This window comes from Peromyscus californicus, unplaced genomic scaffold, assembly GCF_007827085.1.
Source record: "Peromyscus californicus insignis strain IS unplaced genomic scaffold, ASM782708v3 Scaffold_19__1_contigs__length_69161282, whole genome shotgun sequence".
NCBI classification, from domain to species: domain Eukaryota; kingdom Metazoa; phylum Chordata; class Mammalia; order Rodentia; family Cricetidae; genus Peromyscus; species Peromyscus californicus.
In genome coordinates, this window is record NW_026294491.1 from 24,127,650 (window position 1) to 24,153,188 (window position 25,539).

Sequence of the window (25,539 nt, forward strand, 5' to 3'; positions counted from 1 at the left end):
GGCTCTGCCTCCCGAGTGCTGGGATTAAAGGCGTGCACCACCAACGCCTGGCCCATACATGCATTCTTGTAGGCACACACTCATACACATGAAAAACAAAAGTAAATAATCTTTTTTTTTTTTTTTTGAGACAAGGTGTAGTTTTGTGCCTTTCCTGGAACTCACTCTGTAGCACAGGCTGGCCTCAAATTCACAGAGATCTGCCTGGCTCTGCCTCCTGAGTGCTGGGATTAAAGGCATGCACCACCACCCCCCGGCAATAATAAATATTTTTAGAAACAAATAAAAACATACCCCCAAAACTAATTCAATAGCTTTGCATGAGTCTGTGTCTTTAATAGGTAGAATATATGGGTCTAAGAATGAAGGAGCAGAAATAAGAGACTCAATTGCATTGAACGTAACTCTAGAAATCTGTGCTTTCCATTCCTGAAACTGTTTTTCAGATTTAGATGTTCCCTTAGTTAACTTTATCCGTCAACTTGACAAAGCTTAAGGTCATCTAAGAAGAAAATCTCCATTGAGAAATTGCCCAGATCAAATTTGCCTCTTGGGGATTGTTTTGATTGTTAAGGAAGGTCTAGCCCACTGTGGGTGGCACCATCCCTAGGCAGCCGGTCCTGGACTGTAGGAAAGCTAGCTTGGGAGAGCGCAAGCACTCAGCAGTCCTTCATGGTTTCTGCTTCAAATTCCTGCCATGAGTTCCTGCCCGGATTTCTCTCAGTGATGAACTGTGACCTGGAAGTGTAAGCCCAGTAGATCCTTTCTAAGTTGCTTTCAGTCAGAATATTTTATCACAGCAACAGACAGGAACAGATGACATGGCTCCTGTGGAACTTTTCCCCTAGGGTACCTTGTGAGAGTCCTAGTGAACTTTAGGCATGACATTTTAATCCATGTATACAAGGGATGAGAGCCAAAAATAGGACTCACCTTGGGTGTAATAGAGCTAATCACAGGACGGGCCTGCTGCACAGCTGAGGAAAGGGATGGTTGAGACTCAAGTATGTACAGAGGTTCCTCCTAATATTTTACCCTCATTAGCCAAGGACCAAACCGTTAGGAATATTTATGACCATTCACAATATAGTGGTGGAAACACAAATAACTGTAATATATTTTTATTATACATGTTTTTTTCCCAAATTGATAATAATTATAAACGGGGGGTTGGGGATTTAGCTCAGCGGTAGAGCGCTTGCCTAGCAAGCGCAAGGTCCTGGGTTCGGTCCTCAGCTCCGGGGGGGGGGGGGGGGAATTATAAATGGAATGCTAAGACAGCAGAGGGAAGGGGGTGAATGATTGTGCAGAAGCTGTTTGTTGCTACTGTCTTAGGATTTCAATCACTGCTTAAAATATTAATGTATTTATATCTTATGGTATTCTGCCTTCTTTCATCTGTGCTGAACCAGGATTTCTCATTCTTGTTATTATTGGCGCTTTGGGAAGGATTTCTTTCTTTCCTTTTCTCCTTCTTCTTCTGGCTGAATTGGTGTTTGAACCTAAGGCTCTGTGTAGCCGTAAATTTCTCCGGTCCTGCCACATCCCACAGCTGCTTGGTCCCAAGTAAACACACAGAGACTTATATTATTTACAAACCGTATGGCCTATGGGTCAGGCTTCTTGCTATCTAGCTCTTATAATGTAACTCAACCCATTTCTATTCATCTATATGTTGCCATGTGACTGTGGTGTTACTGGTCTGCTGGCCTCTTGTTGCTCCTTGGGCAGCACCTGGGGTCTCCACTCCACCCTTCTTCCTCTCATCTTTAGTTTGAATGTACTACCTAACCTTATCCTGTCCTCCCATAGGCCAATGCAGCTTTATTTATCAACCAATCAGAGCAACACATATTCTCAGCGTACAGAAAGACATCCCACAGCAGCTCTGCCACGAAGCTATACCCCAAGCCTCTGGACAGGATTTCTTTGTTGCAGGGTGATGCCTTGTTTATTGTGGAATGTTTAGCCATGTCTCCAACCCCTCTCCATAAGATACCCAGTAGTTCTGTTCCCCTAGATGTCATGGAAAATACGCCCAAACATTTCCAAATAGTCACCTGGGAGAAGTCGTCGCCTCTTTAGAATTGCGTTGTGGAATTGATGATCACTTAGGGGCTTATGTCTCATCCCTACCACTGCTACCTTTAAATTGATTACCCATTGCACAAGTCATCAATGGTTTACAGAAGCCAGGCATGGTGGCACAGGCCTTCAATCCCAGCACTTCTTAAGTGGAGGCAGGTGAGTTCAAGGCCAGTCTGGTCTCTATAGTGAGTTCCAGACCAGACAGGGCTACAAAGTGAGACCCTGTTTAGAAAAACAAAACAAAACCGTCTGTAGAAAATAAGACATTAGTAGCATAGTCATTCAAGTCTTTGATATAAAATACTTTTTTAAAATATTTTCTTAGTTGGGCGGTGGTGGCGCACGCCTCTAATCCCAGCAATCTGGAGACAGGGGCAGACGAATCTTTGTGAGTTCCAGGCCAGCCTGGTCTACAGAGGGGATTCCAGGACAGACTGGAATACAAAGAGAAATCCTTTCTTCAAAAAACAAAACAAAAAAAATTTCTTAACGTGCATGGGTGTTTCCCTGCAAGTACCTATGTTTACCGTGTGTACCTAGTGCCCACAGAGGCCAGTAGAGTGCATCAGGTCCTTTACAACTGGAGTTACAGACAGTTTCAGTCACCATCTGGATAGCGAGACCAAAGTTGGGTCCTCTGCAAGAGCAGCAAATGTTCTTAACTGTTAAGCCATCTCTCCAGCCTCTGATAGAAAGTTCTTATGGAGGAAATTATATCAATGACTGATGTAAAAATCATCCCCTTTCCTTTTTTTAGATGTTGGTGTGTTGATTACTTGGTGTTTAGTCTTCACAGGGAGAGAATACTAACAGGACTTCCAGAGAATAAGAGCTCTTCAGAATTGAAAATATGTTGGCATGAATTCCTTACTTATTGCTACCTAATGAATCACCTTACACTTTACTGGCTATGTATGTTTTTAATCCCAGTTCCTGGGAGGCAGAGGCAGGTGGATAGCTGTGAGTTCAAGATTAGCAAGTTCCAGGCCAGCCAGGACTAGATAGACCCAAAAACCAACCAAACAAACAAAAACAAAATCTTGGTGGCTTAAAACAATACACATTCTAAACTTTAAAGTTGCTGTGGATCAGAAATTGAGTAGATTGTTTAGAGATTCTACTCGAAGGGTCTTTTACAAAATTGCAGTCGGGACTGGAGAGATGGCTCAGTGTTAAAGAGCACTGGCTACTCTTAGGACCCGGGTTCAATTCCCAGCACCCACAGGGCAGCTCACAACTGTCTGTAATTCCATTTCCAGGGGATCTGACACCCTCATACAGACATATATGCCAGCAAAACACCAATGCACATAAATCTTAAAAAAATTGCACTCAGGATGTTCAATAGGGCTGGAGTCATCTGAAGACTTGATCAGGGATGAAGAGGAGAGTTTCCATGTTGGGATACTCAGGGAGTTGGCAAATTGGTAATGGCCATTTTCATAAGAGTTAGGAGATGACTTCTACCTGAGGCTGTATGGTATGGGGAGTGACCTCTATAGAAATATGTGACCCAGGGGAAACCAAGGCAGCAGCACTTGAGACAGCCACCCCACTTTATTTCCATCTTAGTTTGTTGGCCACACAAACCAGCTTTCATAGAATCTGGGGATGGATCACACACTAAGAGAGAAGGCTCACGGAGAGCTAGGCCTGACTGACATTGTTTACCGTTGTGCAGCAGCAGGAAAAAGAATCATCATCAGCATTAGAACTTGAGCAAGCATGGCGGTTCACGATATAATCTTTGCGTTCAGGAGACTGAGGCAGGAGGATCACAAAGGCAATGTCAGCCTGAGAAGGGTACTAAGACCATTTCCGGGACAAGAAGAAAAACAAGGGCTGGTGAGATGGCACATCTGATGAACGTGCTGGCTGGCCAACCTGAAGATGGGAGTTCAAGTCCCAGGAGGGACATCTATAAATTCTGCTCTGTGCTGCACGCCTCCCACAATAAATGAGCATAAAAACATGAAAAGGAAAATAAGGCCGGGTGGTGGCGGCGCATGCCTTTAGTCCCAGCACTCGGGAGGCACAGGCAGGTGGATCTTTGTGAGTTTGAGGCCAGCCTGGGCTACAGAGAGAGATCCAGGAAAGGAGCAAAGCTACACAGAGAAACCCTGTCTTGAAAAACAAAACAAAAACAAAAACAAAAAAAAATAAAAGAAAAGAAAAGGAAAATAAACAACCAAAGACAGATAGTTGGAATACAGGAAGGAAAGTGAAAATCCACTCAGGAAGCTCAATCTAGAGTTCAAGTAATTCCAGGAAGAGGGCTGGGGATGTGGCCTAGGGGTAGAGTGGTAGATTGGGATACATAAGGTTCTGGGTTCAATCCTCAGCTCCACAAAGGGAAAAGGAAATCCAGTAGAGAGAGGGTGGGGGAGAAAATAAAAAGGACTGGAGCAAACCACCAAAGAAATTTAGAGAGATTGCAGGCTACACATCAACACAGGACGGTCACTCACATCACATTGACAAGCTGGAGAGGGAACCATTTAAATCCCATTTACAATAGTGTAGAAGCTATGGGTACCTAGAGATAAGTTTAAGAAAAGATGTGTTTGACCGAGAACTATAAAAAATGGTGAAGGACACTAAAAAAGATATAAAAGTTAGGAAAATGTACCATGTCCATGAATGGAAGACCCAATATTGTTTTTATACTTCCTTGATTCAAGGTTACTCTAACGTTTTAGTAGTCAAGACAGTGAGATGGTGTGTATAGATACAGAAAGTCTAGAGGAAAGAGACGCTTATTCTACAATCAATTGATTAAAAAAAAAAGCAAAAAACCCAAACCATTTTATATATATGGATGTTTTGCTGAATGTCTGTGCACAACATGCATTGGTGGTGCCCATGGAGGCCAGAAGAGGGCATCAGTTTGGAGCCACTGTTCGGATGCTGGGAATCGAATCTCATCCCCTGGAAGTGCAGCCAGCAAGTGCTCTTCATTTAGCTGAGCCATCTTTCCAGCCCCAGTCGATAGATTTCTGACAAGCATACCACAGCAATTTAGAGGGGAAAGTTTTTTGAGCAAATGGGGCTAGAGTCATGTGAACACAGTTAAGCTGTCAGATCTTAGACTACGTCAATTGTTTCTCTCTTTCGTTCATTTGTAAGAGGGTCTGGAGCTCAGCAGGTCTTTGCTGGCCTTTTAACTCACAACAGTTCTACTTCTGCCTCCAGAATGCTGGGATTACAGGTATGAACCGCTTTGCCTGTCTTTTCCTCTCTTCTCTTTTTTTTTTTTTTTTTGGTTTTTCGAGACAGGGTTTCTCTGTGTAGCTTTGCGCCTTTCCTGGAACTCACTTGGTAGCCCAGGCTGGCCTCGAACTCACAGAGATCCGCCTGGCTCTGCCTCCCGAGTGCTGGGATTAAAGGCGTGCGCCACCACCGCCCGGCTCTTTTCCTCTCTTACAGAGTGGCTGATGCTCCTTTGTCAAACAATTTGATGCTCAGTCCCCACCTCCCACCTCCCCACCCCTCCAGGTAGCCCTGGCTGTCCTGGAACTCACTATGTAGACCAGGCTAGCCTCGAACTCAGGATCCACCCGCCTCTGCCTCCCAAGTACTGGGATTAAAGCCGTGCACCACCACTGCTTGATTCACAGGTTTTTAACCAAGAGAATGTTGAGCTATATACTCTTCTGTCTCCATACTATTTTTTTTAACCTTTTTGTAAATCTGGCCAGTGGCAACACTGGCAGGTAATCCCCAGTACTGAGAAGGCTGAAGATAGGATGGAGGTATTTCTTGACAGCCTGGGCTACATAGACTGCTCCAGACAAGCCTGGGCCACCTAGTGAAACCCTGTCTCAACAATAAATAGATACACAAACATCCATCTGACCCAAAGCTTCCTGGTACAGAAATCTTTAAACCTTGTTTTCAGATAATATAATTTTAGGCTAGAGATCCCCGCCTCTATGCATGCAGTAAGCCCAGGGTTTCGTCTGCAGCAAAGCATAAAACCCGCACGCGACTCCTGCAATCCCAGCATTGGGAAAGCACTTCGGAGGTGGAGGCATGACCAAACATTTAAGCACACCCTCCACTTGAGGCCAGCCTCGTCGTGAGACCCTGTCGAAAAACAAGGAGGAGGAGGAGGAGGAGGAGGAGGAGGAGGAGGAGGAGGAGGAGGAGGAGGGAGAAGCAGCAGCAGCAGCAGCAACATCAGCAGCACCAGCCGCCGCTAACTTCCAGTACTGGAATTCTGTCGCGATTAGAGACCACAGTCTCATATCAACCTTTAAACATTTTAGACTTGCAGACTTGGCGCACCCGCTTGCCACGCTGAATTTTGTTATGACGGGAGGATAGTTTCCCTCCCGAATTCGAGTAAAGGTTCAGCTCGGAAGCCTTCGTAGTATTTCATCCATCCTCAGATCTTCTAGGCCGCCACAACGGCGATTGGGTCACGGTGGTTGTAGAGACGTGTTTTGCACTCTCCCGGAACTTTTAGGAAGGGCTGTTACGGGGGGAGGAGGGCGGAACCCGTTTGTGAGCCCAGCTACTCTGGCTTGGAGGGAATGGTCGCGAGCTGTCCCTGGACTGCAAAGGATGTGCTCTAAGACTAGTTTTTCTCCCTATTGCTCTCTCTGGAGGTGAAAAAGCCAACAGTTCTCGGGGGTGGGGTGGGGTGGGTGAGGCGGGAAACCGCTTCAGGTGAGATAAGGTGCGAAGATCAGAAACGCAGCCAGCCTGCAAGGACACGCGTGCCGCGTCCCGGATAAACCCTAACTTCCTTCCCAGCCCCTCAAACTTCTCGAGGGGAGAGGAAATGGGTGTGCCGGGGGAGGAGTTCCACAGCGCACTGCTCATCATGTGACAGCTCTAGGGTGGAAGGACTGGGAGACCGCTCTTCGACCCCTCCCACCTGACGTCACCCGCAGCGACCACGCCTCTCACCCGAAGGGCGGGGCAAAGAAACCCCGCCCCTAAACGGCCTTCCTGGAGGGCGGGGCCTCCAGTGGGGCGGGGCCAGAGGCGAGGAGGGCGGGGAGGAAAAGGAGTGGTCACGTGCGGCTGGTGGCCTACGGTCACGTGACGGGCGGCGGGGGCGCAGGCAGCCAGGCTGGGAGTTCTCGGGAGGAAAAGCCAAGTGAAGTGGGGGACCCGGCGGCGGCGGTGACAATGGTGAGTGCGCGGCGGTGTGTGCGGCCGTCTCCCGCGGGGTCTCGGTGCGCGCGGCGGGACGCCAACGGCGGGCGCGGCGCCGAGCCTGCAGGGAAGGGGCGCGGAGCGGTGAGGCCTGACGGCTGCCCGGTCCGGGCCAGGCCTGAGCACCTGCGGCCGGCCGCACTGTCCTGGCCATGTCGGAGCCTCTGCCCGCCTTCCTCGACCGGTTTTGGGGGCCGTGGCTGGGCACCCGCAGCCCGCCCAGCCGGAGCCCCGCGGCCTCGCCTTCCAGGGTAGCCGAGGACAGCCCGTGCCCAGACCCTCAGTTCCGGACTCTGCCTAGACCCGCTCACCTTCCTCCCTCGTCCCGAGCTCGATAAAGTCCGCTTATTTTCTTTAAGCTGCATCTGGAGGACTTTCTGCGATTTCACGACCCGGGTGGAGGCTTTTGGCATTTGTAGACTAGGATAGGGGAAAGAGAAAAAGGTGTCTGAACGGCGGAGACCCTCATTTATCTCCAGACGCCGATTTAAGCACTTGGTTTCACTTCCTTCCCTCAGCGGTTTCTACAACGTAGCGCTTTGGGATGTTGCAATGTCTTGGGAGCCAGGGAGGGAGGAAAATCAGAGCACTTAACCACACTTAATGGGAAGCATCATTGGACACGGTACTGTTTAACTGTGCCCACAGTCGTCTTTAGATCGGAGCTCATTTGGCTCATGTTATTTAGCCTGTACACCCTGAGAGCCTTCAGTGTGCCACCTGCTCTCCCCAAGCTCACCAGTTTCACTAAACTGCTTGAGACTTTTAGTTTAGACCAAGCCGGCCGGGTCTATTTAAAAAAAGGTTGCTTTGATTAAATAATTTAAGTCAGAAATCACGTTGTTTTCACTAGAAATGGGGGGACGGGGAAGAGGGAGGTTCATTCTGGGAGCTTTTTCTTAAACACGTTATTTTGGGTGATCCCAGGGACAGATAAACTGTAAGGCTAGCCGCCTGCTCCCTTGCAGCTCAGACTAAGGAGTGAGTTAACGATTTGTTTGGATAATTAGTTTAAGGTGAAAATTACAAATGCAATAAATAAGAAGGAATTATTTGGGTGTTAGGGAACCCTTCTTTCATTGCTTATAATTTGAAAAGGAAACTTAAACAGTTCTCTTACTTTTTGGTTATATTTGTAATTAGTCCTTCTGGTTGTGTTCAAGAGCAATTTTTATTTTCAAAATATTGGCCAAACAAACGAAATTATAAAGCTTTAAAACCTTGAGATGGCCACACATGTATATATGTATGAGAATTTGCTGTTTCATTGTGTGTGGGCTCAGTGAATACATTGTGGAAGCCTTGGTTCCCCTCTCCATTTCTTCTTTCTTTTTTCCCTTAATGAAAGTTTTTCATATATATATTTAATTATGTTTTTCCTTTCCCTCAAGTTCTATTTCTTTACATCCACCAGACTTGGTAAGTTTTCTTAAATGGAGGCCAAAAACTTTGTTAAATTTTTTCTGTATCCATGTGTGATTTTGCTAGATGGTAATGCTCAATAATGGGATTTTAAATTATAAGAAACAGTTTCTTTTCTTTTTTTTTTTTTTTGAGTGTATGTGGTTTCTTTTTTATTTTTTTAATGCAAGGCCTTGCTATTTCGACCTTGTTGGCCTGGTATTCCATGTGTGTGTAGCCCAAATGGGGCTTGAATTTGTGACAGTTTTTTTGCCTCTACCTTTCAAGTGCTGAGATGATAGGTATTATTAGCCCATATGCAGGGCACTGAGACCCAAGAGTTTTAACTTTTATATTAATTTCCAGTATTTCTCCTGAAATGATTGTGTGTGTGTGTGTGTGTGTGTGTGTGTGTGTGTGTGTGTGTGTGTTTCTCAGGAGCCAACTGAAGGTTTTGCACCAGTTAGGGAAAAGATCCACCACTGAGCTGTTTCTCCAGCCCCCAAGTCTCAAATCCTTTGTGCTTTGTTTGGCTTCTTTCAAGTGAGATCCAAGAAACCAAGCAAAAAAAACAAACAACAACAAAACAAACCACCACAATAACCAAACACATTAAAAGACTCCCCCCCAAAAAAAAGGACAGATGTATATGTGATGCTGTGATGCTGGTGTCTGGAGCTGGAGAGATGCTTAGAGGTGAAGAGCACTCACTGCTCTCACAGGATCTCAGTCTCACAGGATCTCAGCACCTACATGGCATTTCACAGTTGTATGTAATTCCAGTTTCAGGGGATCCGACACCCTCTTCTGGCTTCCAAAGGAACTGCATGCACATGGTGCACATACATACAAAGCACTCATACATTTAAAGTAAAACAATTTAAAACATTTTAAAAGTTGGGTCTAGTTATGATAAGCCACATGATATGAGTTCAGTCCCCAGAACCCATGTGGTAGAAGGAGAGAATCAATCTGCAGAGTGTCCTCTGACCTCCACGTGTGTGTTCTGACATGCTTGAGCCACCCTTTAACACAATAAATAAACAAATAAATAATAAATAAAAGTAAGACAAAAATCAACGAGAGGCAGGTGTGGTGGCGCATGTTTGTAGGCCGGGAAGTAGAGGTGAGAGTTAGTTTCTCTAAGTTCCTGGCCAGTTTGGGCTGCACTGCAATGGTGGTTATGGGGTCCTCCCCACCTCCCAGTGTACATCTCGAAGTACAACAGTTCAAACCAAGTCTTTGGGTGCAAACAAGCTCTTTTCTCAGATTTGTTGTTGTTGTTTTTGCTTGTGTTGTCAAAATGTTCAGTAGAAGATGTCTATAATTGGAGGCTTTTAAAGTGATAGCAGTTACCTTGTTAAAGTGCTGCTCATCATTTCTCCTCTTCATATGCTGTACTAAGCTTTGAAAAGGATCTTCTGAGCAATTTAATTTTGTTAAAATAGTGCTTAATTTGCATCTTTAAATGTCAGATTTCAAATTGGGAAGACCGTTACATAGAGTATATATGTGGGGGAAAGTTGCCATATTTCATTTTATATGTAAAACAACTTCCATGGTTTCCAAGTCTTTCTTTCCTTTCAGTAGCTTTGGGGAGTATACAGTTAGGGAGAGAATTCATTTTCATTTCTTGCCTGTGTTTTGTAACATGAGCGGATGTTGGCACTGTGGGAAGGGGAGTCCGCCTTGTTGTTTTACCACCAGCTGCCTTGGTTTAACATAGCTGACTTAGTTTCCCTGTTTCAGATGGGCAGCTCCTTGGGTAGATTATCTTTCCCCCTTGTCAATTTTTCTTTCTGTCACCACCTTCCTCCCTTGCTGCCTCACTGAGTTGCACATAGTGGATAATTGCTAACTATCAGGCAATCAGTTTTGAGCTGCACAGACATAGAAGTTTTTGGGGATAAATGCACTGTTTCAAAATTACCGTTTTGCTTTTTAAAAAAGTTTTGACTTTCAAGACTTGGTGTCTGAAAGGTAACTAGGATACCGGGCATGGTGTTGAATGTTGCCTGGGAGTTGAGACAAGAGAGATCTCAAGTTTAAGCCAACCTGGGCAGCTTAGACCCAGTCTCAGGCTGGAGGAAAAAGAATCAGAAGAGGATGGTCAAGCTCAGTGGTGGAACATAATAAGCACAGGCCCTGGGTTCAGTCCTCACTGCCTGAAAGAAATCAAAACGGGCCAGGCAGTTGTAATGCACACCTTTAATCCCAGTACTCGGGTAGGAGGCAGAGGCAGGTGGATCTCTGTGAGTTCGAGACCAGCCTGATCTACAGAGCAAGATCCAGGACAGGCACCAAAACTACACAGAGAAACCCTGTCTTGAAAAACAAAAACAAAACAGACAAACAAACAAGAAACCAGCTGGGAGTGGACCATGCAGATCATCTGCCTGCTATTTTCTCTTCTAAATATTTAACTAATACAAGTTTTCTTATTAAAGTTAGCTTTCTGGTTAAATTTTGAGTTTGTTTGTAATGTTGCTAAAAAAAAAAAAAGTTAAAAACTATCATCACAGAAAGAAAATTGCTGTGTGTCTTTGGAGCATGTCAAAAGTACTAGTTTGTAGTTAGTTATTTGAAATTGTCCCTTCTGTTGGGGCTGGAGAGATGGCGTAGCAGTTAAGAGAACTGGCTGCTCTCTTAGAGAGGACCTGGGTTCAATACCCAGCACTCACACAGTGGCTCACAGCCACCTGTGACTCCTGTTCCAGAGGATTGGATGCCTTCTTTAGACCTCTACAGGGATCAGGCACACACATACAGATATAACCACAGGCAAAACATCAGTACAATAAAAATGAAGATAAAAACGGGCAGTGGTGCTGCATGCCTTTAATCCCAGCACTCAGGAGGCAGAGGCAGGTGGATCTCTGAGTTGGAGGCCAGCCTGGTCTGGTCTACAGAAGGAGTTCCAGATAGTCAGGGCTACAGAGAGAAACCCTGCCTTGAAAAACCAAAAAAACAAAAAAGATACAAATAAAGTATTTACGAGAGAGAGAGAGAGAGAGAGAGAGAGAGAGAGAGAGAGAGAGACTGAGACTCTTTTGTTAATATAGGAATAATGAAAACGGTTTGGTCATTGGGTCACCTGTAACCTACATAATCTCAGCAGGCTCCTTAGATTGTGTACTGTCGTTATCTGTCCACCCTAGGACAGAGCTGACGCTTAATGAGTTCCAGACTTAGACTTTGACTTTCTGAGGAAGGGTTTGGGTCACCAACAGTTAGAGATTTTAGCCCATTTTCTTGTCCATAGTCACTTATTTTCTGTTATTAGAATGGTGTGTGTGTATGTATTGAAAATGAACACTCCACAGGTATTTGAGGCCTTGTTTCAAATACTATAAACTGCTTTTAGGCTCTGTTTTCAGTGATGAACAAAGGAGAAAATGTCTGGTCTCACAGAGTCATAAACCTCCTCAGCCTGGAGACCAAAACTTGCAGAATCCAGTTTGCACTAGGGTGTCAGGTAAAGCCCTTACAGAGATGAGTCAGCCACCAAAGGCTGAGTGAGTCAGGCTGTAGTACTTTGCCTGGCTCTAGGACAAGGGGGAGAGGGGCAAATTTGATGAACTTCTGCACAGATTATTTCATCATTTGAGGCTGTTGTATCTGGAGAGCTGGTAGGTCTATCTAAGCCACATCAGAGAATATAGTGTATGTGTGTTTAAAATAATATATTTGAAGTCACCATTACCTATAAAGATTTTACATGATGAAACTAGAACAATGGCTCAGTGGTTAAGAGCACTGGCTACTCTTCCAGAGGACCCAATTCAAGTCCCAGCACCCACATGATGGCTCACAACTGTCTGTGTAACTGTATTCCCAGGGGATCTGATGCCTTCTTGTGGGCTCTGCAGGCACCAGGCATGCACATGGTGCACAGACTTACGTGCATGCTAAACACTCACTCATACACGATAAATGAGAAAAAATTGTACAAATTGATGAACTCCACCAAGTGAACATCAAGAGCTCAGATACAATAGCACCTGGGTTGGGTATAGTGGCCCATCCCTTAAATGCCAGCACTCAAGAGGCAGAGGTAGGTGGGTCCCTGTGATTTTTGAGGCCAGCCTGGGCTACATGGTGAGACCCTGCCTCAAAGAAACTATGTATATTACTTATATGTAATACATAATACATACATTAGCACCTCAGCTCCTCTGTAGCTTTGTAGGTTCTTTGTTGCTGTTTATTTACCTCTGTTTTTAGACAGGTCCTGTTCTGTAGCCTGGGCTGTCCTGGAACTCACTTACATAGGCTAGGCTGCCTTGAACTTTTGTAAGCCTCCTGCCTCAGCTTCCTAAGTGCTGAGATTATAGGCATTCACCACCATGGCCAGCTGCCAAAGTACAGTTTTTTTAATTGAAGAAATATTTGCCGTCATTTATTGTGTGTGCATGCTTGTGCATGTACATGCCACAATGCATGTGTGGAAGTCAAAGGAAAAATTGTGGGTGTTGGTTTTCTCCTTCTGTCATATGGATCCTAGCGATTAAACTCAGGTTATAAGGCTTGGTTCCAGGTGCATACACTCAATGAACCTTCTCTCTGGCCCCAAACTGCTCTCTAATATAGTTCCACTTTATAAGCTTTCCAGCCTGTTGCAATATTTAAAAGAAGAGCTGTGATCAGATTGGTTTTTATTTTATTAGAATTTCATTATGACATTTTCCTTTTATTTCTGAGGTGTGTGTGTGTGTGTGTGTGTGTGTGTGTGTGTGTGTGTGTGTGCATGTACGCACCCTCGCACGCACGCACAAGTGCGCTAAGGCTATGGATACAAGCAGTCACACCCACAGTCCGCTTTTTTTTTTTCTCACATGGGTGCTGGGGATCTGAACTCAGGTCCTCTCCCCATTTCCCATTATGACGTTTTCATACTTAGGTATCATTGTACTTTGCTTCTATTTGCACCCTTCTTAACTCTGCTTTGTCTTCATTCCCTCCCTTCCTTGCTAGTCTCCTCCTCCTCTCAAATAATTCCTCTCTACTTTTGTGATATTCGTGTGTGTGTGTGTGTACATGTAGTTAAATATAGATTCTGTCTATGAGAATTTTGCAGTATTTGTCTTTTTGAGATTGCTTTACTTAACATCATGATTAGATGAATGTTTTTAAAAGGACACTGGTTTTTTTGTGCAGAACAGAGTAGAAAGGAGGCATATAGGCACTGGTGTGGGGGTTTGTGTCTGTGGACCTAGCTACCTTGAAGGCTGAGGTAAGAGGACTGCTCCAGCTTTCTGGGTAGAGACCAAATCGAGCAACATAGAAGAACCCCATGAAAGCACACATGAGAAAGGATATAGACCAGTGTGATGGGAGGCTGTCACCCTTACATTTGAAAGACTAGAACATCGTTGTTAGTGATCACACAATCCATGGCTGTGTCTAGATGTCGGCTCCTTGTTAGCTGCTGCATTGCCAACTAGAGAGCTTGTCATTGGGAAGCACTTATCTGAAGTTACAGTGCCTCTCTATTTTCTTTGGAAGTGTTTACAGGAATTTCATTAGTCTCAAATGTTTGTTAGTGCCAGCTTTACTCAAAAGTCTTGTGTGTGGTAACACACTCTGTCCAGACCTGATAGGGCAGAGATTTTATGGTAATTAGTTCACTCTGCTGACGCTGGAGCTTGAGGGTTACTTTAGACTGTGCAAGGTTTTCTCTGATGGAAGTCTCTTAGGGGTCTACACTTGCATGTAAGAAATTGACTTCCTACACTTTTGATAAGTTAGTATTTGATTATTATGTAGGTTACCTGTGGAAATGATTGACGTTATAGCATGTTCAAGTTCTTTTTTCATTTTGGTGGTAGAAATTATAACATGAAGTCTATTCTCCAAATTGTGAATTAGATACAGTGTTAACTGTGTGTGCGCTGTGCTCAGTTCAGGTCGTTGCTTTGGTTTGATGGCAGAGCTGGGGATTGGATGCATGTGCGTTTAATTAAGGCGAGCCCTTCAGTTCGGTTTTCATGTAGAATTTAATACTTTTTAACTCCTAGATTAGTAATTTGGGTTGGCTTTAAAATAGAATTAATTAAGTTTGAATTTCAAAATGTCGTGACTGGCTAAACATGATAATAATGAGCATTTTAATTTTGTTTCAGAGTTTTCTTGGAGGCTTTTTTGGTCCCATTTGTGAGATCGATGTTGCCCTTAATGATGGGGAGACCAGGAAAATGGCAGAAATGAAAACTGAAGATGGCAAAGTGGAAAAACACTATCTCTTCTATGACGGAGAATCTGTTTCGGGAAAGGTAAACTTTTGTTTGGCCAATTACCTCATTTTAGGATATTAGAATCAGTTATCAAAATAGTTTGTGCTGTATCCAAATCTGAATGATTGTATTAGAAACAGAGTTGGTGGGTTTTTTTTGTTTTGTTTTTTTCCTGAAGGTCAACTAAAATCCTTGATGGATTAAGAACAGTAAGAGGAAGATCCTTTCCATGGGAGGGTCTTGGGGCAGGGTATGTGACTTTCACAAACATTTTTATTTCTCCTTTAGATAGAGTTGAGTTGGAGAGATGGAGTCGTTGTCTGGGGTGGCGTACGAAGGGTTCTCTCTGACTGTAGCTTGCCCCCTATGCTGTCTTTATGTCTCATTTGTTCTTGTTTCTTCATTGGGGGCGGGGCCTCAGGTCTTGGGATGTGTCTGTGTGGTTAGGTACATTTAAGATACCTTCTTCTGTAACAGTCAGACCTCTCTTGCCTTTTCTTTACTCAATATGTGTGAAATCCTTCCTCTCCTTCTTTCTTCTTGTCTCATGTAGCCCAGGCTGGTCTCAAAATCCCTGTGTTAAAATTGTGGTCCTTTTCCTGTCTCCCGTCTAAAACACTGGGATTACAGGATGGACTACCATACCTGCCTAACCCTTTATTTTTTTAGAACAGTTTCAGATTTTCAGAAAAATTGGGTAAAATACAAATTTCTTTGTATTGCCTCCTCTTCACTACGCCTCCGTATATAGTATAACAACACAACATTTGCTTGTTATTGTTGTATATTGAGATAGGCTCACGTAACCCAGGCTGACCTTAGACTACAGTGATTTAGTTTTCCTGCCTCAGCCTCCTGAGTTCTGGAATTGAATTCATGAACCACTATACCAGGTTTAGTGTGGTAGATTTTTAAAAATTAGTGAACCAAAGTCAGCCATAGTGGTGTGTGTCTGTAATCCCATGCTTGGCGGTAGAGGCCTGAGGTAAGGAGGTTAGGGTTATCTTTTGTTAGGGAGTGCCAGCCAACCTGTGTTACATAAGACCCTGTCTTTAAAAAAAAAACAAAAACAAAAAAAAGCAATGAATTGTGAACTAGTATTGGTAGATTGCTTTATAGTTTAGAGTTCACACTTGATGTTGCATGTTCTGTGGGTTTGATAAATGCATATTGTTAGGTATCATCATTTGAATATCATGCAGAATGGCTTAATTATCCTACAAATTCCCCTCTGCTTCTCTTGTTCATGCCTCTCTGGCACCTGTACCTACACCAGTCTCCAAAGCCTATGGCCACTATGATTTTACTTTTCCCAGAATGCCATGTAGTTGGAATCATGCATTATGAAGCCCTTTTAGATTATTGCCTATGTCTGTTTGATGTTCCTCAATATCTTCTTGTGACTCGGTAGCACATTTGTTTTTAACATTAAATAATACTCTGTGCTGGCCATGGCTCAGGTCTATACTTTCAAGCATTTGGCATGCTGAAAAGGCTGATGGGTTGCTTCAGGTATGAGGCTACCCTAGGCTACAGCAATAGTGATTTCCAGACAGGCCTGAGCATGTGTGTGTGTCTTTTGTATGGATGCCAGTGTTTTGATTTTTTCCATTCGCCTACTGAAGACTGTCTTGACTGTTTCCAAGTTCTGCTCAGTTTGCTATTTAATTGACTCTCATATTGGTGTGTAGGGCTTCATATATATTTTAAGATTTATTTTTATTTGTTTTGTGTGTGAATGTGAAAGTTTGGGCATACAGAGAGCTTGTGTTGTTCAGAGGACAACTTTTCTGGCCTCTGTTCACTCCTTCTACCGTGGTTTAGAGGCAGTTTCTTCTTATTTTTCCCACTGGTTGCATATGTGAAGGTCTAGCTGATTTTCCCATTTCCACCTTCCATCTGGCTGTTAGAGTTCTGGGGCTAGGAATTACAGCTAGGAGCCACGTCTGGCTTTTTGACATGGTTTCCTTTCCTACATAGGTTCTGGAGCTTGTATGACAAGAGCTTGTACCTGCGGCGCCATCTCACTGGCCTCTTTTCTATGTTTTTGATGGGAGTCTTTTTTCTTTTTCTTTTTCTTTTTTTTTTCGAGACAGGGTTTCTCTGTGTAGCTTTGCGCCTTTCCTGGATCTTGCTCTGTAGACCAGGCTGGCCTCGAACTCACAGAGATCCGCCTGCCTCTGCCTCCCGAGTGCTGGGATTAAAGGCGTGCGCCACCACTGCCCGGCGGTTTTGCTTTATTGTAAAAGTCAAACGTGTCCCCACACTTGGACCTATAGTAACCCAGGGCATACATTGAACAAGTCATCCTTCCTGTCATTGTTCTGTAATGGCACCTTTGTCCTAAAGCAGAGGTCAGGTGGGTCTATTCTGGCTTCTTTGTTCTGTGCTGTTGGCCTGTCTGTGGCCAACAGACATTCCTCTTAAATATTCTAATGAAGTTGTCATTCATTACCATGCGTTGGCCCTCATCTAGTTCAGTTGCTGCCTGCTGGATTTGCAGGGTTTGCAGCTTTCACTGCTGACTTCAGAACCTTATCCCTCTGAACAGAAGCCGTGGCCACTACCTGCAGATCTCTCATCTACAAACTGAGGTTGTTCCTCTACGGAGTTGCCTGTTCTGGACGTTCATATACATGGAGTCACTGTGGCCTCTGGGTGTGGTTCCTTTCACTGAGCATTATCTTTTCAAGGTAGCAAGTGTTCTACCGCATTCTCTTAAACTATATTTTAAATTCAAAAATATTTTAGCTTTATTCAAGAAAGATCCCTTATCCTCTTTTATGAAAGGCTTTGACTTTACTTACCAGACATATTATTCCTAGATATTCTGAAGTCCTCTATGGTTTTTAGATTATAACTCATTGTAAGGTTATTAATAATGATTATTATATATGTTTGTTATTCTGATTTATCACAGGAAAATTTTGCCTATTAAATTTTTGTTGGTATTGATGTTTTATTGAAAATATACATAACAAAGATTTTAAGGCATTTTTCATGTTATTTATTTATTTATTTTTTAAAGACAGGGCTTCTCTGTAGCTTTGGAGCCTGTCCTGGAACTCCCTCGAACTCACAGAGATCCGCCTACCTCTGCCTCCCGGGTACTGGGATTAAAAGCTTGTGCCACCCCCACCAGCTTAAAATTTTTTTAAGCATTTGTTTTATGAGGGGGTGGGGGAGGGTATGTGCCACAGCATGTATATAGAGATCATAGGACAACTTTTAGAAATTGGTTCTTTCCTTCCATCCTGTTAGGTTCTAGGGATCAAACTCAGGTCAGCAATATTGGTGGCAAGTGCCTTTACTTTTTTTTTTGTTTGTTTTTTGTTTTTTTTTTTTTTTTTTTTTAAAGATTTATTTATTTATTAGGTATACAGCATGTATGACTGCAGGCCAGAAGAGGGCACCAGATCTTGTTGCAGATGGTTGTGAGCCACCATGTGGTTGCTGGGAATTGAACTCAGGACCTCTGGAAGAGCAGTCAGTGCTCTTAACCTCTGAGCCATCTCTCCAGCCCCCTTGTTTTTTGTTTTTTGAGACAGGGTTTCTCCATGTAGTTTTGGTGCCTGTCCTGGATCTCACTCTGTAAACCAGGCTGGCCTCGAACTCACAGAGATCCGTCTGACTCTGCCTCCCGAGTGCTGGGATTAAAGGCATGTGCTACCACCGCCTGGCAAGTGCCTTTACTTAATGAATTGTCTTGTCAACCCTAATTTGTCATTATAACCATACAGCCTAATGGCATTACCTGTGTTTTTTAATCTTAATCACACTGGATTTTCAAAGTTTTGATGTGACTCCAGACAGAAACGTTATATCCTATTAGTCACTGCTCTTCCCTGGTGCCCTCTAATCTGCTTCCTGACGCTCTGTCTGCTGTAGCTGTTTTGTATAAGTAGTTGCATGATATTTGTCCTTTAATGACTGCATTGTTGGGCATGTTTTCAAGATCCCCTGTGTAATAGCATGTGTTAGAAATCCATTTTATTCTGAATCATATTCCTGCTATATTGTATCCATGTGGTGAAGGATATGCCAGGTTGGTTGTGGTAGCTCACACCTGTAATGCCAGCACTTGAAAGGTTGAGGCAGGATAATTGCTGCTGCAAGTTGAAGACTAGCCTGAGTGTCTCGTAGTATAAGTACACTCTAACAGTGAGTTAGAGGGAGGCCCTGTTTGACCCTCTCCTCGGAAGAAAAGATGTTTCCATGTCTCACTGTAAGGTTCCATTTGTAGCGGTGTACTTAGGAACGGAGTTGCTGCTGTGTGCCAGCTCTGCTCCCTCCCCTGGAGGAGCTGCCAGGTTTGTAGAGCAGCCGCATCGCTGTTTTCCCCAGCACTGAGGGACGACTCTAATTTTTCTTTATTCTTGACGACACTTGCATTTCTTTCTTTCTTTTTTACTTTTGAGATAGTCTTTTGTAGCCCAGGCTAGCCTTATCCTCTGCTTTCACCTTCCAAGTGCTGGGATGACAGGTGTGTGCCGCCCCAGGCAGATTGTGGATAGTTTTCTGATTGTGTCTGTCTTAGTGTGACGTTTTAGCTCGTGGTTTTGATTTCTTTTCCGAGACAGGGTCTCATACAGCCAAGGCTGACCTTGAACTGCTGGTCTTCTTGGCTCCACATCTCCTAAGCACTGTTTGTAGGTGTGCACCACCATGCCTGGTGGCTTCCCAATTCTTTTGTTTGTTTGTTGTTTTTCAAGACAGGGTTTCTCTGTGTAACAGTCCTGGCTGTCCTGGAACTCGCTGAGATCCACCTGCCTCTGTCTCCCAAATGCTGGGATTGAAAGCGTGCACCAATACTGCTTAGTTCTTGATGGTGTCTCTGTAGCACAAAAATTTAAAATTTTGATGGAGTGCAGTTTATCTATTTTTAAATTTTATTTTATTACTTGTGCTTTTAAGAAACCACAGCCTAACTGGGCAGTGGTGGCGCATGCCTTTAATCCCAGCACTCGGGAGACAGAGCCAGGCGGATCTCTGTTGACCCGTCCCGCGGGCCAGGTTATTGGGGAGACCCGAGGAGGCACCTCCTGAAAGATCAATGGGGGCGAGAGAGAAAGGAGACCAGGCGCAATAAGGGAAGACAGAGTCAGTCTGAGTCGCGTCAAGGTCTCGTTTATTGACTGGGTATTGAGGTTTATAAGCAGGGCTTCAGGCAGGGAGGGGGAGCAGAGAGAGAAGAATGAAAAATTCCTGAGGAAGGGTGAGGTCGATTTGGTCCCAGGCCCCTGCAGCTGGCTGATTAGCACCTACTCCAGGAAGTTGTACAGCCCGCGGTTAGGCCAGGAACCTGTTTTTTGCAAGGTTTGATAAAGTAAGGAAGGTCACACAAAATTCAAGACACAGCTGTCCGGAGTTGGTCTCTAACACTCTGTGAGTTCAAGGCCAGCTTGGTCTACAGAGTGAGTTCCAGGACAGGTACCAAAGCTATACAGAGAAACCCTGTCTCGAAAAACAAAAACAAACAAACAAAAAAAAAGAAAGAAAGAAAGAAAAAGAAACCACAGCCTAAGTGAAGGTCCTGAAGTTGTGTTTGTGTCTTCTACTAAGAATTTGGTGGTGTACAGGTCTTTGTCTGTTTGGTGTGAGGCAGTCTTTCAGTGCTGATCTTCTGAGTGTTGACACCCATTTGCCCCAGCACCACTTACTGAAAAGAGAATCGCTTCTGTTGCGTTGTCTTGATGCTCTTGTGCAAATACCTTTGCAAATGAAAACAATTCTTGTTTGTCTACAGCTTCAGTTTCTTCTCTGTTCTGTTCTGTACCTTGTATTATAAATTTATAAAGAAGGGCAGAAAGTAAAAACTTTCTTTGAACTAGGAGGCTCATTCTCCTTTATTTTTGAAGTTTTCAGATATCGGCCTTAAAAGGGCATTGTTTTTACATGAAAAAACTATTATTATTATTATTATTTATTAATTTTCAACAGGCCCTGCCTGCCCTAGAACTTACTATGTAGACCAGGTTGGTCTTGAACTCAGATCCGCTTACCTTTGCTTTACAAATGTTGATATTAAGGGTGTGCACTACTATACCCTGCTTAAAAACAATTCCTGTCAAAGCAATTAGGTGCTGCTGTCAAAACTGTTGGGTCTGTAAATAGGAGTTCTGCCATAGAAGGAAAAAATTGAGACCCTGTTAGAGTTCATCAAGATAAAGCATTGTAATTCATATCATTGGCAATTATTTCAAAGTGACATTATTATAAAAGTAAATTTTTTCTTGTTTCTAGCTTGTTTTTATTGGGCATTTTTACTATTTTGTCAGTGGACAGGGACTTGATGCTTGATGACCTGGGGGCACTGGGCTGCCCACACTGAAAGGTGCTTTTTTCCTTTTGCAGCAGTAAATGCAGCAGTGCATAAAGGTGTATGTTTAGTCTGAGCTTATGGTTTATAGCTGAACAACTTAGGTGAGGGATGTTTGTGGACATGGCCTGTGTTCTTCTGGCAGAACTTAGAAACGTGATCTTAGATCCTCACAGTATTGAGTAATAATAATGTACAAATGTTTTGCCGTCTTCCTGTGACACTGTAAATGGTATGTGGTACATTGACATGTTTGTCCTAAAGAGTCTACACTATCAGTCCCTCAATAAATCATGAAGATAGCATTCTTTGAGACATGTTCAGAATATCATATGCTGGCATGGGAGCTTTGAGACTGCTTTATTAGTTTGAGCCAGTATTGTGTAAATAGACCTGTCTTCCCTACATTCAGTTTTCATCACCTTTTAAACAAATAGCCTCACCCATTTCTACACAAAATCCTTATTAGTAATAAAGGGGAAATATCAACTTTAAATTGGAGAAACTGGACAAATGGCATTAACTGAGTGATTGCAATTAGCAGCACTGCTGTCGAAACAAAGTGGCATAATGTAGCTCGGGATGGCAGTCCTGTTTGTGATGCCGACACCTGAGAGTTGGAGTCATCCTTGGATATATAGGATGTGCAAGACCAGTCTGGGTTTCATGAAACTTTTCTCAAACAAAAGCAGACATTATATGCTTCCTAATATGGATACACTGAGAAAAACACAACTTCATTTTTGTAGTGTTCTTGCTAAAAATGTATAATCCTAGTAAAATATCAGACAAAACAAAATTAAGGGACATTATTGACCTGTGTTCTTGAAAACTTTAGTTGTAAGTTAGTTTAAAAACCCACCCCAGACCCCCAAACGTACTTTTTTTTCTGATTTTTTTGTTTGTTTGTTTGGTTTTTTGAGACAGGGTTTCTCTGTGTAGCTTTGCGCCTTTCCTGGAACTCGCTCTGTAGACCAGGCTGGCCTCGAACTCACAGAGATCCACCTGCCTCTGCCTCCCGAGTGCTGGGATTAAAGGCATGCGCCACCACTGTCCGGCATGCGCCACCACCACCCGGCGTACTTTTTTTAAAAATAATTTATTTATCTTTGGGACAGAGTCTGTGTTTGTAGCCTAGGATGGCCTCAAACTTGTTACGTAATCCAGGATGGGCTTGAATTCTTGATCCTTTTATCTCAGCGTCTCGAGTTCTGGGGTTGAAGATGGGTGTTGCTACCATACACGGTGTAAACCTAACATTCTTGGTATATGTGAAGCTTATTTAAGTACTTGTCTTTCTTAAAAAGTTTTCTGACTTTTTTTCCCAGAGTGAATGTAAGTTATTAAGGAAAAGTGAGAAATTAAGTTTTTTGACTTTTGACAGGATTAATGGCCTATTATAAAAACCAAAACAGAGCTTGAAAACTACAAAGAAGGTCTGGTCTTGGTTTACACTTGTAATTCAGAGGGCTGAGGCAGGAGGATTTAGAGTTTGGGTTGGTGTGGGCTTGTTGGAGCATCTAATCCTCACACACACGAGTGAGGTAAATGCGTGAACAGAGCAGATGTGGGCTGTGGTGGTGGCCAGCTAGGCCGCCGCCCCTGCCGCCACCATACTTCTCTCAGATTTATTGAAGCCACAGGTGGTTGTGCCCCTGTCAAGTGACTCTTCCCAGAATACCCTGCTGCTGCCCCAAATCCAACTAGTGCCACCACCGTGGTAGTGACAGTGTCCTGCAGTCAACAGCTGGTCCCCTCCTCTCTTCTGCATCTCTCTCCTGTTAGACTTAAGTCAAGAAGGGTCTCTGCCATTTTCTAAATCCAGTTCAGATGGCTTCCAGAAGTTCAGTGTGGGAAGGAAGAAACAATTTTGCATCTAATCTATTAATTCCATGCTTTTTTTTTTTTTTTTTCTTTTCGAGACAGGGTTTCTCTGTGGAGCCATGGCTGTCCTAGAACTTGCTCTGTAGCCCAGGCTGGCCTCCAACTCACAGTGATCTACCGACCTCTGTCTCCCTAGTGCTGGGATTAAAGGCCTGGGCCATCACTGCCTGACTGGCATGTTTTCTTGACACAGAAAACGTTGAAAGTTCTCCAGTTGATAGGTTGCAAACACACTTTTCGTTCAGATGAAATTTCTAAGTCTGAGGGGTGGAGGATGTGTGTAGGTAGAGTGCTCACATGCACGAAACCTTGGGTGCTTCAATCCACAGCCCCACATAATGGGGACATGATGGCACATGCCTGGAATCCAAGTACTTGGCAGATAGAGGCAGGAGAGTCATAAGTTCACAGTCATCCTCAGCTGTATAGAAAGTTTGAGGCCAGTCTGAGTTAGATACCCTGTCTCAAAAATAAACAAAAATGTATAAGCTTAGTATTTCCACTTGGCAGGTACATCAATCTAAGGATTTTGAGATAATGCAATTCAAAAGTAAGACAGGGCTGGAGAGTTAGCTCAGTGGAAGAACACTTGGTTAACGTGAACAAGGCCCTGGGTTCAATTCTTAGCACTGAAATATGAATAAATGGGTTCATGCAAGATAAACCATACTAAAATTAATTTATATCTTAAGACAGTCTACATTTTAGCATGAGTTATAGACTTAGGGAAAAAAGTGTTCTTTTAACTTTTGTTTTTGAGGCTGGGTCTTAAACTGGTCTCAAACTCAGTATGTAGCCTTGGCTGGCTTTGAACTCATGATCATCCTATCTCAGCCTTCCAACTGCTGATTACAGATATGAGCCACTGTGTCTGGTTTAGTGAGCATTGTTTTTCAGGCTAGAAGTCATAACAAGTATATTGCTCATGGTTATAAAAAACAAAGTTTTTAGGTTAATTCTTGGAATTAGTGACTATTTCACATTAAAATTATTTTGCTCCTAGAATTGTTTTATTATCTGACCAGACATATGGGTAGGTGGAGATTTCCTTTATCTTTGAGCCTTTTTATATTTCTATACTATGAGGGACTCCTTCCTAATAAAGTAGATGCTTTATTTGTGCAAGTAATGGGTTCCTCAGTGACTGACTACCTATGAGTTGCTCTCCCTGGTGCTGTGGGGGGTCACTGCCTTTCACCTCTCTTGAATGAATGCCTCAAATACTTCCAGATTATAGTCATCTAAAAGGAATCTGGTAGGCTCATTCAAAGGACTGTTAACATCTCTGACAATTTCATGTTTTGGCAGGTAAACCTAGCCTTTAAGCAGCCTGGAAAGAGGCTAGAACATCAAGGAATTAGAATTGAATTTGTAGGTCAAATTGGTGAGTTTTAAAATAGTATTCTTTTTTCCTTTGATGACTGAAAAGGGTTGGATTTAGTAGTTAAATAATTGAATTAGAGCTTAGCTTTATGAAAAGAAGAAACTGATTATATGTAATAAAAGAAGACCTAGTACTGTAGTCATGCGTCTCAGTTGTATTTAATGATATGTGACTCATTCTGCCTTCATTCTTAGACTCTACTATTAAAAATTAAAGGAGTTATGTAAACTACCAGCCTTGAAAAATAATCCTATTGTCTCCCGTCTGCCTTCCGTTTTCATCAGCCTCACTCACAGTCACCACCTTCACCTCCATCTTTCCTTTTCTAGCTGCATGTCATTTGTCTCCTGAGCTAGACTGGAGCCAGACTCCCCTGAACAGAAAATCCCACGTGCAAAGGAAAGGAGTAATTTCCTCTTCACTTAGATCAGAGTGTGTACATTTATTTCCATGTGGGTGCTTTGGAGACACTCGAGTTAGCAGAAAGCAAAACTACACATCCATCTTTTGGAGTTGAAGAGTCAGGAAAGGAAGCATGTCTTACTAAGACTCTCTCCATAGCTAGGTTTAAAATCTAGCTCATTTTTATTGTACTTTTTTAAAGTACCAAAGCTGGGATGGTGGATATTTATATATCTATTATGGATAAGACTGTATTCAGGAGCAAGTTATAGAAATTAACTGGGAGTTGGTGTTGTTCTTTTGTGCATGGTAGTTTTAACAAAGTAATATATTTATCTAATAAAGCAGAATTGTTCTTAAAGGGAGGATTGCTCCGATGACTCCTGGGGTGTGTCAGCTTCATATTAGGAAGTATAGCTATGTGAAAGGAATGAGACTTTTCTATCAGAAGTTGTCTTTGTGCCAGACTGGAGTTTGTTTATGCCCAAGTGGATGAAATGGGGGAATAAAATCCAGATCATAGTTCTAGATATTAAAGTAGAAGCATAGTTAGCTAATTTCTCTTGGTTAAAAAAAATTTTATTTGTTTAAGCGATAGAAGCTTGGGTTTTATTGACTTGGATAATAAATATAATTGGTCTTTTTGCTGTTTTAAATTTCTT

At 43.2% G+C, this 25,539-nt stretch overlaps 1 protein-coding gene across 1 annotated transcript in view; it reads left to right on the forward strand.

Annotated features, from left to right (window-relative positions):
• Positions 1-7,104: 7,104 nt before the first annotated feature.
• Vps26a (VPS26 retromer complex component A) overlaps positions 7,105-25,539 on the forward strand; it is a 33,569-nt gene continuing 15,134 nt past the window's right edge. Inside the window, exons 1-3 of the mRNA XM_052744870.1 lie at positions 7,105-7,230; positions 14,778-14,927; positions 24,400-24,475. Of these exons, the coding sequence (XP_052600830.1) occupies positions 7,228-7,230; positions 14,778-14,927; positions 24,400-24,475 (229 nt within the window). The 5' untranslated portion in view covers positions 7,105-7,227. The remainder of the gene's footprint in view (positions 7,231-14,777; positions 14,928-24,399; positions 24,476-25,539) is intronic.